The 13,692-nt window shown below is 39.4% G+C and overlaps 1 protein-coding gene across 1 annotated transcript in view; it reads right to left on the bottom strand.

The window, feature by feature from the left end:
- Positions 1 to 8,141: 8,141 nt before the first annotated feature.
- The window catches only part of LOC108619764 (uncharacterized), a 62,773-nt gene continuing 57,222 nt past the window's right edge, over positions 8,142 to 13,692 (bottom strand). The window contains exon 4 of the mRNA XM_018016508.2: positions 8,142 to 12,869. Within this exon, the coding sequence (XP_017871997.1) occupies positions 11,110 to 12,869 (1,760 nt within the window). The 3' untranslated portion in view covers positions 8,142 to 11,109. The remainder of the gene's footprint in view (positions 12,870 to 13,692) is intronic.

The following is a 13,692-nucleotide window of genomic DNA, read 5'->3' as shown; positions in this document are numbered from 1 at the left end:
AGTAGTCGTTACTGGTAAACTAACAAAAAACTGTTCTTTTTTTTTTTTTTTTAGATGTAATAATTTGTGAGAGTTATTTGAAAAGTTAAAGTTTGATAACAATTTGAATCGATTTCATTGTAGTGAAAATATAGCTATCGATGAAATATATTTCAGCTGCTTGTGCTCTATTAACCTATTTTGTTACTCTTGACGTTACGAAAAGAAGATACAGTGTGACTGGGAGGCAACGTCATAGACAGACTGAAAGACAAATTGACAGGTAGACTGACTGATAGAATGATAGACAGACAAAATGCCAGATAGAGTGATAGATGGATAGACTAATAGACAGACTGAATGAAAGACTAAAGCATAGACTGACAAAAAGACTGAGAGATAGACAGACTGACAGACAGAGTAACAAATCGATAGCGTGAGAGACCGAAAGACTGGCTGATAGACAATTTGAATGACTGACAGACTGACTGATACAGATTGACTGATAGAATGATTGACAGACAGAATGACAAGGTAAAAGATTGATAGACAGACTGCTGCAACGACAAACTGAATGACAGACAGACTGATAGAGTGACAAACAGAAAGACTGATAGACTGACAGACAGACTGATAGGCAGACTGACAGACAGACAGACAGACAAACAGACAAACAGACGGACAGACAGACTAATAGAGTGACAAGCAGAAAGACTGATAGACAGTTTGACTGACTGATAGACTGACAAATTGACTAACAGACTGACAGATTGATTCACAGATAGACTGACAGATAGACAGACTGACAGACTGAAAAGCGGGCTGATAGACGGACGATAGACCGACAGTCTGACAGTCTGACTGACCGATAGACTGACAGACAGATTGACTGAAGGACAGACAGAGTGACTGATGGATATACAGACTGACGCCATTCCAGTCTGACAGAGTGACAGAAAGACTGACGGGTAGACTGAAAGACAGGTTGACAGATAGACAGACTGTCAGATAGACAGACTGACAAAAAGACTGAGAAACTGTTAGATAGACAGACAGATTGACTGACTGATAGTCTGAGAGACTGTTAGATAGACATATAGACAGACTGACAGACTGAAAAGCGGACTGATAGACGGGCGATAGACAGACAGACTGACTGACTGATAGACGGACGGACAGATTGACAGACTGACTGACAGACAGATTGACTGACAGACAGATTGACTGACAGACAGATTGACTGACAGACTGACAGACAGACTGATAGAGTGACAGGCAGAAAGACTGATAGACTGACCAATTGACTAACAGACTGACAGATTGACTGACAGACAGGCAGAAAGACTGATAGACAGACTGACTGATAGACAAATTAAATGACAGACAGAGTGACTGATAGATATACAGACTGACGCCATTCCAGTCTGACAGAGCGACAGACAGACAAAAAGACTGAGAGACTGTTAGATAGACATATAGACAGACTGACAGACTAAAAAGCGGACTGATAGACGGGCGATAGACAGACAAACTGGCTGACTGATAGACGGACAGACAGATTGACAGGCTGACTGACAGATAGACTGACATACAAAGTGGCAGATTGATAGATTGGCGTACAGACAAACAGACAGACTGATATACAGACTGACAGACTGAGTGATAGACTGACTGTAAGACAGCCATAAAGACAGATATGGGGGGTCTCTATCAAGCTATAGAGTTTGCTCAAGTACTTACACATAGAAGCACGTTTATTTGGATACTCATTCTAGATTGAGGATTAAAGGAGCAAGTTGAACTTGTTATGTTGAGCGTTTGCCATTGTAGCTACTTATATATATAGTATATATAGATTTTAATACACTCAGTTGAAAGACTCTCGCATTTCGTCTGCTCGAGCGGTACTTGGGTCATGTTTGCTGCTGTCATGTGTCATGTGCCGCTGACCAGTGAATGCCTTTGCAGAGGCGAGCCTGGGCCACTAGCTGTCTCGTCGCAATTACAAGAACTTTATCAAAAGCAAATTAAAATGGGTGACATTGGCGTTGGCTGTGGCGCCTGCGGCATCTTGAGCCCTCGAGGGAAGGCTACAGGCGGAGGGCGGAGTGGAGAGGCTGTGGGAGGACAAGAGCAATGCGAGAAGCAAAGGAGAAGAAGAGCAGCAAGCAAACAACCTAATTAACTTGTCAAAAAATTTGGTTGCGTACCGGAAAAACCGGCAAAGGCAAACAAAAAGCCAAAGGGACTGAAGGGAACGGGACATGGGACATGGGGCACGGCACGGCACGGCACGGCACGGCACGGCACGGTACGGCGTAACGCAGCTCCTTTTGCTTGTGCAGCATGCCGCAGCTTAAGTTCTATTAAAATTTCAATTACAAATTTTTTCCATTTGCCCACTGCTTTGGCTCTTGTTGTTCTACTAGCTTTGTTTCGGCCCAATACTTATGTGCTTTAATTGTTGTTTTTATAATTATTATAATTATGATTGTTAGATACAGCACACCCGCGGGCCGCTTGCTAATGGCAGACCTCAGGGGGCGTCCTGCCAAAAAGCCGACTTGATTGCCAGCTCCCAGCTCATGCTGTTGCATGCAGCCACGCTGGTAACTTAGCCATGTAGTAGGGATTGGAGTTTTTGTTTGCAAATTTAAGGCATTTTCCATTCGTTTCTTCTGCTACGTAATATGATGTTGCATAATCAGCAGAAAGCGTAAATATAGCCAGGTCTTTCTGCATAGACTTGACTGTGGGAATGAAGCATAAGCTGGCTCCAGGGTATATATCAGTCGGGCATGCCCCGCAAGAGCTTTCTTACTTGTTTATTTATATAACGCTTTTTTCTGTAGTACTTTTATGTAACACTTTTTTCATTCATTTTATAAAAATAGAAATTGTTAATGCGCTTTTCTTCTAGTTCTCTTCGTCCCGCATCTATTTTTATGCCTTGAACCCTTTGAAAGGGGAATACAGAGTGAAAGGGTTTTGTTAATATGTCTATTATAGACAAAGGTGGGAGTGGCAGAGCCCATTAAACACATTATTGATCTGTTGTCAAATTTTAAATTTCTAGCTCTCAAACTGCGAACAGTTTTATTCGACTTGCCACGCCCTCAATGGGCGTATTTATATACGTCGTAGCGTGAGTCAACTCGAATTCCGAATTCTCATATCCGGGAATATGAGTTTTCCGATATGCCACGCCCCTAGAGGGCAGATCGGGAATATCATGATCATTTATAATGCGTGGTAATATACGAGTATAATTTTAAAATTTTTTTACTTTCATACGGACGGACGGACAGACGGACTCTACGCACTTTCGTGAATGAGTAAAAATATATAAATATATAGAAAATATCTATAATAATTTAAATAATTAAAAATATTTTTTCCAAAGGAATTTCCATTAGTTCTCGTGTAAATCTTAATCATAAATTCATTTTTAGACCTGACATTTGTGAAATTAATTATCTTTAATTAAATATTTGCATGCCTTACATTTTTTTCTTGGAATTTTTTTTTTAGTTGAAAGTTTAATTTCGCTTATGAAATAAATAATTCATTTGAATATGCTTCACAGGCTGAGCACCAAAAATAATACAATATTAATAAATGATAAGCTTAAGTTCAATTAAATGTGATAAACTGTTTTTTCCTTCCTTTCCCTCTACCTCTCAAGGAATTTGACTAGAAAATGCTAAGCAAATGCCTATAGATATGCTATAATTACATACATACATGCACAGACTCATATATATTATATATTTCATACATATATGCATATGTATATATATTTGATTTTTATTTTCAAATTAGAAAACTTGTTTAATTGATATTTAAGCCGTGCTTGTTGCAGTTGCAATTGCAAAATTTAAATTAATTATAATTTGCGGCGTGGACTTAAAAGTTGGCTACGGGAATCGCTGGCGTATACGTGATGCACAAATGAATGTGCATGCGAATTGCGTCTGGTCGTGCGGCTGACAGAGGGCGACTTTGCCCCAACTCCAACTGTCACCTGGATACCGCATGTACGTCAGTTAAGCACATCTATGTACGTGTGTGTGCGTGTGTGTGTGTGTGTGTGTGTATGAGCAACTGCACTTGGCACCCGACTGAAGGCAAAACATGGAGCAAGGGGCAGGCGGCAAGGGGCTGCCGTTGATGGCTGCTGAGTGTGCGCCGCCAGCGATTTTTCTTGAGCAGCAACGGAAAATGTTGGCAAAGACATGTGTGTCCTGTGCTGACTGTGACGGTAATGCAACGCGCCACATTTTCTGTGCAACGCCCCTCGCCCCTCGCCCCACGCCCTTCGCCCCAGCCGATGAGCAGAGGCGTTGGCATTGCCGAGGTGTCTGCATCGCGCAAGTTTGCGTGTGGAGTGTCTGATGTTCTCTCTCTCTCTCTGTGTCTCCCTCTGTATATGTGTATGAGTGTGTGCGTTGTCGTTGTCGTCTGGCAATGTCTCCATTTGGCGTTTGCCCCGTACTACGTGCCTATTTAAATTTGCAGCGCTGATGCTGCACTTGAGGCTGCTCTATGTGTGCAGTTGGCCATATTAGCTAGTCGATTGGGTTTGCATGGCAGACGGACAGACTTAAGGAAAGACAGACAACCAGTCAGACACTCAAATTTAGCTATTAATGTGTAAATATTTGGATTGATCTCATTGGAGTTCAAACCAACCGGTTGTTAGTTAATGCTAATACGTTTGCTTATTGTTTAGTATACGACGGACTGCAAAGAAAAAATAAATAAACAAAAAATAGCAATAAAACAAAACATTTATTACATATAGTTCTGTATAAGCTCAAGCAAATTTTTAGTTCATTTGTTCTTAGTAATTGTTTGATTTTTATATAAAAATTTATCTGCAATAATTATTTTTGATTTTTATTATATAAATTATTTATAATTATTTTTTTTTTAATTACTCAAAATAAAAAGTCTTATTTTTAAATTTTTATTATAAAAATTATAATCGTTACGGTCCCTGTTTTACATGTTTTGGCATCTGCTGCTATCGGTTTCAATCTTAGATTTAGATCTTAAGTGCTAATATTAATTGCAAAAGCGTATTTCTGACTATTTTTGTGTTATTTATTTATTTTAATTTTATTTTTTTTTTATTTTATTTTATTTTACTTTACTTACTTACCTTTAACTCGGAACAGATTTTGAAGTTTGAAAAACAAAAAAATAATTAAAAATTTATTTTTTTTATATTTAAATAATTCAGTTGATAATTATAAGAATATTTTTTAACATTTTTTTATTTATATATTTTTTTTTATTGTTGAATACTATAGGAAAGGAAATATATATGTACTCAGCTAAGTTTTATCTTGTACAATTAATAATATATAATTCCGTTCTTAATGTATTCAACAGTTCGCAAACAGCTAACAGCTTGGCTCGATATCCGTTTAATTACATTCTGAGCACAGTTAGTGTGAAAGCACTTAAAAATGCCAAATGCTGATTGGCTCGATATGAGCAGCTTTGGTCTTGAAAGGATCTATCCCAGTAAACAAATACATATCATATCATATAGTATAGGCTATCATATAGTATATATAAATAAGTCAAGGCCGTAAATTACAATATATTAATATATATATTATAAATTACAATATATCATTGTCATGAACTATAAATATGCATATACCTTATTATTTATTTATTTCATATATGAATTACTATAATACTTTATATATCATTAATTTTAGCTCATCGAGAGCTCCCTTGAGTTCTACAGAGCTCCCAGTATATGAGCTGCAAACCTTTAAGCACTGCAATGTCTGATGTGCTTATGCTGAACCTGTGATGCTTTACCTGTGAGCACCTGAGCAGCACTGCGCCAGGGCGTACTCAGAGCGAATCGTAGAGTCAGATGATTGAGCTGATTGTCGCTTCAGAGAGCGACGCCTTTTATTACAGATTCTTGTGCAATAACTCATATCAATTGCCATCGCCTCCCATGGCGAATTTTTCAATGTCCGTCCCCTTCCCACACTCCCCTCCACCGCAGGAGATGGCTCAGTCAATGCTTATGCCCATGGCCGAACACCCTCATGCGGCAGCAGAGTATAGAGCAGTTGAATATATTTGTATGTGGCATTTCTTGAGCTGCCGCCACACGGGTTTGGTGGCATTCTTTTTAAGTTGGTTGTAAATTGAATTGAAATTATTTGGCAAATGGCAGCGTGGCATGCAAAAGCGAGCGTTGCAGCACTTTATGCAAATCCAGTGACAGATTTTCACGCCCCTCTGGCGGCGAGCTGCCAGGGGCAGCAGGAGCAGCAGGGGCAGCGAGAAGAAACTGTAATTGAAAAGTAGTGCAGCATTGAAGGCATTGAAGGCAGCTTCTATCATCCTGAAGATATTGTTACACGCATTTGAAGCTGAGTGGAGTACATCAATTTGCTACGGGGCGCCCGGGCATTAGGCGGCACTTTGTCTACCGTTAGTGCGTCATTTGCAGTGCACCAAACGATGCCATTGGCACCGTCACCGGGACCAGCATCGACATCGGCATCACTTATAAGCGTTTAAGTGAATGCGAATGCGAAAACGCACACAGCCACTCGAGCATCATGCAAATGACATTGGCATTGCCAATAGAATTGCCAACCCAAACCCAACCCAACCCAACCCAACCCAACCCAACCCAACCCAACCCAGGCCAATCCCGCTCAAGCCAACCCGAACAGCAACCCGAATTCCAACCAGAATCTGAATAAGAATCGGAATCGGAATCAGACCTGGCTGCCAGCTTGCAAGCTCTCAGAGCCATTTGTTTGCCATTGAAGTGCACATTATGGAGCTTAATACTTGAGCGAAATATTTAATGCATGTGCAAATTGAGTGAAGCTTTTTTTTTACCTGAATAAATATAAAATATTTTTGGATTTACGCTTAAAAATAACTATATAATTTTTATAAATTCTTTCTCCTAAAAATATTTATTTTATTTTTTAATATTTGTAATAGATCAAGCTAGATCTAAAGTATTGACGACGTCAACTGTGAACTGCGGGAGAGTATTGAGGAATTTACGAACATACCCGAACTAGTACAATGACACTTGGTGCAAGACAATGGCAATATGAGTTATTGTATAAGAATTTGCAAAAAAAAGACATTGCTCATCGGAGCGACAATCAGCTCAATAATCTGGCTCAATGAGTCACTCACTGAATATGCCCCGGCATATATGTATATCATTCTCTACTCTACCGCTCGCTCTGAGTCCGCTGGTGATCAGGTACTCAGAGATAAAGCCTCAGTTTAGAAGCCTCAGCATAAGTCGTTGCAACTCAAGCTTCTAATTGTTTAATGGGAAATGAAAAAATTCCGCAATTTACAATCATATTCCAGTATTGATAGAGATTATAAATAATATACTATAAATTACTCCAGCGATCCATTCTCTCTCATTGCCATATTTTTAATTAATTGTTTGCTCTTTCATGTAGGCAGATGAGTATATTGGCTTGATGCAATGCGAATGTTAGCTGAGGTACGCTTGGGTCACATGAAACCCTATTTAAGCTAGGGGCAGCAGGTTTAGAAACCAATATGTAGTCAAGAGACAATCCTTAGGTTATATTATATAGTTGTGGGTTGATGATGGCAGAACTAAAAAAAAATATATATATGTACATATACATGAGATATATGTTTAACTATTAAAATTTTGGATATATGTATGTATATCTACTTTATATGTATCTTTACTAAGATTTTAGAATATACATGTATATGTATATCGGAGCTGGCGTAATATAGCATCTTTCTATCTTCATCGATCCATCTTCAAAGAGTCCCCTGTGTTAATTCTTAGCAGCTCCTTCTATTTTTTCTCAGGCTAAAATACGCTACTTACCAATTTGAGTGTTACCAAGGCACGCTACTCTAATAATGCGAAGCAAAGTTATTAGACAATGCACTTCACATTACATATACATATGTACATATGTATATATTCCTCGTACAACATACACATGCATATATATATGTCTATACATTTATGTAAATATATTCATATATATTATTCGTCCCTTGGGCATGTCTATATGGGAGAGCGAGTATCATGCCATCAATGCTCTTCTTCTTTTTTATTTTATCTGCATCGCAAGAGAAACTTCAAAAAGTTGTGCGTAAATAATAAGTTTTGCTTTATTGAATTTCATTCCATTAAAATGTTACCACATAAGTAGTTATGTGTGTGTGTGTACGTGTTTGTGTGTTGGTATCGTTGCTGCTCTTTAAAAGTTTGTTAGTTGTGATTGGTGTTGTTGGTTCGTTCTCTCTTTTTGCTGCTTTGTAGTTAGTTACATGTATAATAACGCCTTAGTTGAATTTTAATACCTTGCGTTGCATAAATTTATTGAATATTTGGCTTACTGCTTTAAGGCCAGCATGCAACTTTTCAACTGTACTTAAATTTTGGCAAAGCATATTTCAAGGAAACCTCAAATTTTCAAAATTGAAACTATTGGCATTAAATTAGATTATATTAAGGCATTTTAGACCAAAAACACAATCACAAACAGGCCTGCCTATGATTGTAAAATATTTGTAGAGTTTGTGTTCATTTGCGGTTCAAATAAACCAAATTTCCAAATTGATAATTATAATTTCTAGCATACATATAAAATAATGGTAATTACATTCTGAATATTTGTTCAATTTATTTATTATTTATTTATTAAATGCAATTAAATCATTTTATATATGATATTAATATTTGTTTTTAATATATGGCTGATATTGTTAAATATTTGTTTTCAATTATTCAGAATTTATATTTTTTTCTCCTGTTTAAATTATATTTTGTGAGTCTATATTTACAGCGAAAAAGTTAACATGGTCACATATAAAGTTCTGCATATGTTAAATAGTTAAAAAAAAAAAAAAAAGATTAAATGACTCACTGTTAACCGCTTCTCAATGTCTGCATAATATGCAGTACTTATTAGTGGCTTTCACTCCAACTTTGAGAAAACACTCAGAGAGCTGCCGCTTAAATCGGTTCATTAGCGACTTTGTTTGCGATCGGTTAATAACCGTTTCTGTTGTTGCTTCGCTCTGGCTGTACCCCAACCGTTTGGCTGAGTCAAATGAAGCAAACACTCATTTGTGTATGTATTGGTATGCATGTTAAACCTATGTTCGTTAAGCACATTAATGGCGTACGTGAATTGAGTGTGTCATATGTATGGGAGTGTGAAGACCAATCGCATTGACTTCTTGATCTATTTGCTCATTGTGCGTGCGCCAATCGTATCCTCAACGATGTTAAGAGAGCGCCACACGAATAGTTCCGCTCAAGGCGCTTAACAGAAAAAAAAACAAAACGAAATCGAAGTCTCTTGCTTTGAGCGAGAGGGAGTAAGTATGATATGTTTCGTTTGATTTCGCCAGCAGAATGAGAACAATAAAACGGTTAACGGTTAACGCGGTTAACAGTTCAAAATGTGCTTAATATATACTCTAGTCTGATTTATATGTATAGCAGACACTGATAATTAAGAAGTTGAAATTCAAATGAACAAATTCGTATATTTAATATTTTTTCGTCTTCGTATTCAACCAAAAACTTACCGCAACCAAAACTGAACTTTGTTTATTGAAACTAAAGTACGAGTCGTATCATTCGTGATCCAGCCTGCCTACCTTGAAAGCATTATACTCATATAAATATATAACATTTATGTCAATTTTATTGATTTAATTATTTTTTATTTTAATTTGCATATCTGTTTTGTTTTTATTTGTGTTGTGTGTTGAAGCCAACTAAATAGATTTTACATTTCAAATGGTTTATTAAATAAGTAGCCTTTACTTGTTTGCTGCTTCTTGTTCTTTTACTTTTACTTTTTTTTTTTTTTTTTTTTTTTTTTCTTTTGTTTTTTTGTGATTCTACAATACATATACTATGTACATTCAATACAACGTTAGTGATTAAATATATTCGTTTCTTAAATTGTTTTCTTTTTCTTAAATATTTTTTTTTTTTTTTTTATTCTTTTAAATGTTCCTTTTCTTTTGATGTTTCTTTGCTTTTGAATTAATTTTGAAACCTATTTGATGCTGCGTGCACTGAAAAATGTTCGAACTGTTGAAACAAGTTTTAGTCGCTGGATAAAAAAAGCAATTTTATTCACGCTACAATCAAAGCCAAATTACAAAATCAAATCAGTGTCTGGCATTATGAGTATTACATGTATATGTGTTCGCTCATTTTTATCGCCAGCTTTGTCGAACGAATAAATTGTGTTGCATACATTCAGGCTCTTTAAGTTTATATATATTATGCCTACAGTTATTTTACTGTGTATGTGTATATATGTGTGTGTGTGTGGGGTAATTGCGTCTCTACTGTGGCGATTCTTCTGGTTGTTTGTGTCAGTTACTATCATACACAAAAAAAAATCTTAGCTTATATTTCGATTTTTTTTTTTCAATATATTTCTTTTTTTAAATATTATTATTATTATTATTATTTTATTTTTAATTGCCTATAACGTCTGCCGTTTATGTTTAATATGCAAGAGTTCTTATAAAAAAAAATTAAAATTAAAATTAACAAAAAACAACCAATTACAGCTAGTGCTCTTTTCTCATAGGTCGAAACTTAAGACTTTTATTCGAAAGCAACTACTCAAAATTGATGTCTAGGCTTAAGTTTGGTAAGCAAAGGAAATCCGTTTGGAGCGACGTCGAAACGTAACGTTGATATACGTGCGAATTCGTTTCTTATCGATTAATTGCGCTCGATTACCGATATCTTTATACACTGCTGCTGCTGCTCTGTCGCATTCATCGGTCTGAATTGCTTCTGTTTTCTTCATTGTCTGCTCTTTTCATTCCGTCCTTAACTCTAGATATCATCTCTTTGAATCCGTTCTACTCGATTCCCTTCCACTACTCCACTCTTAAATTTGATATGCTTGTACACGAACTTAATTGAATTCGATTCCATTTCCATGCGCATCGCTTGGGGTCGAACTAGTTTTCCATCATTTGTTTTTCTTATTATTTATTTTTTTTTTTTTGCTGCTGTTTTTCTATTTCTTCTTCTACTTGCGCTGAGCGTGATCGTGTTGCTGGAGCGGCTTAAGGCATTGGAAAGTGATTCTGCTCGAGCTCCTTGTGCTGCTCTCCGGCCAACTTGTGCGCGCCGACGCTCTCCAGCCGCCGATCCGTGATGGCCACAAAGGGCAGACGCTGCTTGCGGCTGAGCGAGGAGGCAGCCCCAATGCTGTCGACCACGCGATGATAGACAAACGAGTTGAGTGGCGAAAACGGTGGAGCTGTCGCATTATGGGCATCCACATGGTTGCTAGCACCGACCGGAGCTGCCGGAGCAGCAGGACGCCAGCTGCCTTGTCCACGGCCCGACACATTCGCCACGAACTGGGCGCTGCGACTGCGCGGCGTGCCCAGGAAGCTGCCCGCGATGGCCGGGTACAGTGGCAGCTTGTACAGGGCCGGCTTCGAGGTGGATGTGTGCGGCGACGGCGGCTTGGGCCCCGCCTTCGTTTCGACTTCCCTCTGCCAGAAATCAACGGCAGCCGACAGCTGATGCTCATCCAGTTGTTTGTCCTCCTCGGGCAGCTGGTTTAGCTGCGACGCCGGGCTGCTGGACAGCGTGGCTGGAGTCGTGGTGGAGCTGCCGCTGCCGCTGCCGCTGCTGCTGCTGCTGCTGCTGTGCTGCTGGGCAAAGACGTCCTCGTAGCGCTGCTGATAGCGACGTCGCTTCTGCTTCACGTACTCATCGTCCACTCGTATGGGCGCCGACTCATGCGGGCCCGGCTGCAGCTGTGAGCCGCTCCAGATGCCCGGGAACGGTGTGGCCGTCGGTGGCGGCAGCGTGCCCTCCAGCAGGTTCAGCAGCTGCTTGTTGCGTCGATTGTACTTCTTGATGTACGGCGGCAGATTGGCCTCCGCGCCATGATCCTGCTGCGCCTCCTCCAGTTCGGCAGCCGTCTCGTAATCGTCGTCCGCATCGTAGTCGCCATAGAGCTCCGGGTGGGCTTCGCGGTAGTGCTCGTCGTACACCTGGAACTGAACGCGCGCTAGATGCGGCCACTTGGCATAGTAGCGCTCCAGTTGCTCCAGCTCGGTGATCTGGTGGCCCAATTGCGGCTTCGGTGGCGGCAGCGGCGGCTGCGGCGTTGTCGGCGGCGTCGCTAGCTGAGCTGGGGCCTTGCGCTGATACGGATTCGGTAAACGTTGGCGTGCATGCTTATGGTGATGGTGCTGATGATAATGATGCTTCAGATGATGATGATGATTGGCCTGGTGCTGCTGCTGGTGCTGCTTATGCATCTCAGTGCTCTTGATGCCGTTGCGCAACACTGGACTGATGCGGCGATACCAATTGTCATTATCGCTGGCAATCAGCCGCTCCATTTCGGTGTGGTGAGTGCCCAGGGGCTGCAGCGGCTGCTCCTCCTGATGGTCGTAGTAGTTCACTTGGCCCTCGTAGAAGGGTTTCGGTGTGTTGCGCTGCGGCCGTACGCCCAGCGCAAAGATTGGCGATGCATGGGCGTGTGTTTCCTGTTCAGTTCGTTCACGCTGCTTCTCCTGCTGCTGCTTCTCCTGCTGCTGCTGCTCCTGCTGCTGCTTCTGCTGTTCCCGTTCCCGTTCCCGTTCCTTTTCCTGCTCTCGCTCCTGCTTCTCAGCCAGCTGCCTTTGCTGCTGCCACTTCTGCGCGTGCTGCTCCCGATCCTTGCGCTGCTTGACCGACAGCGCGCTGCTGTGCTTCAGATAGTCCTTGTAGCGCTTCTTGTGGCTCTTGTGGCCGTTCCGGCGACTGCTGCGCCGCAGCGCCTTAAAGCGCTCAAAGGCCGACGGCGACGCTGTCGTAGCATCTGCAATAGAGATTGAGAGTCATATTAGGTAGGCATGGACTGAATGCTGGAATTGAGAGTCTCGGCACGATGCGCTCGCTCGGAAGTAATAGATTTCTATTAGTCCCGGGGACAACAAATCGCCGTATTTGTAGATGGCTGTTGTTGTTGCTGTTTGTTGCTGCTGTTGCTGCTGTTACTATTGCCGTTATTGTTGTTTTTGTGACGCTCATCTAAGACCACAAAATCCGTTGCCCATAAGACCACAATTCATTTCATTTGATTGTGCATAAAAGTGAGGCAGCAACCTCGCCGCCACAAAACCCAAGCAAGCATCACACAGCGAGGTGGGTAACGAAACTTCTGGCGAAGTTCAGTTGAATAATATGTGGATATTTCGTAAATTAAACAGAATAAAAGTAAAATAGGTTTTTTATTACAAAATCAAAAATTTGCTAATAGTTGCTAAATTTTATTTTTATTTAAAAAAATAGGTTAATTTATAAAAAACTTATAATTTTTAGTTAAGCTCAGCATAATTTAAATACAATTATAAGAATTTATCTTCATTACCCAAAAAGTGTATTTAATTTATTTATATTATATCAATATAAAATAATTTTGTAAATTTTTTTAAATGTATATGTTCATAGAAATAATTCAATAAATTTTTTTTTTTAAGTAATATCAAAATAGTATAAATGTTATTGATTTCGCTTAAATTATATTCACTTTAATTTAAAAATTTATAAATAGTAAATTTAACAATGAAACTAATAGTATAAAATTATATAACATATATATTTTTAATTATACTTCAACATTATATGGTGTAAAATAATAA

The sequence above is a fragment of the Drosophila arizonae genome, chromosome X (assembly GCF_054131065.1).
Source record: "Drosophila arizonae isolate 15081-1271.41 chromosome X, UAZ_ARI_1.0, whole genome shotgun sequence".
Taxonomy (NCBI): domain Eukaryota; kingdom Metazoa; phylum Arthropoda; class Insecta; order Diptera; family Drosophilidae; genus Drosophila; species Drosophila arizonae.
Note: the sequence above shows the minus strand (reverse complement) of the source record. Positions and strands in the feature narration are given on the sequence as shown.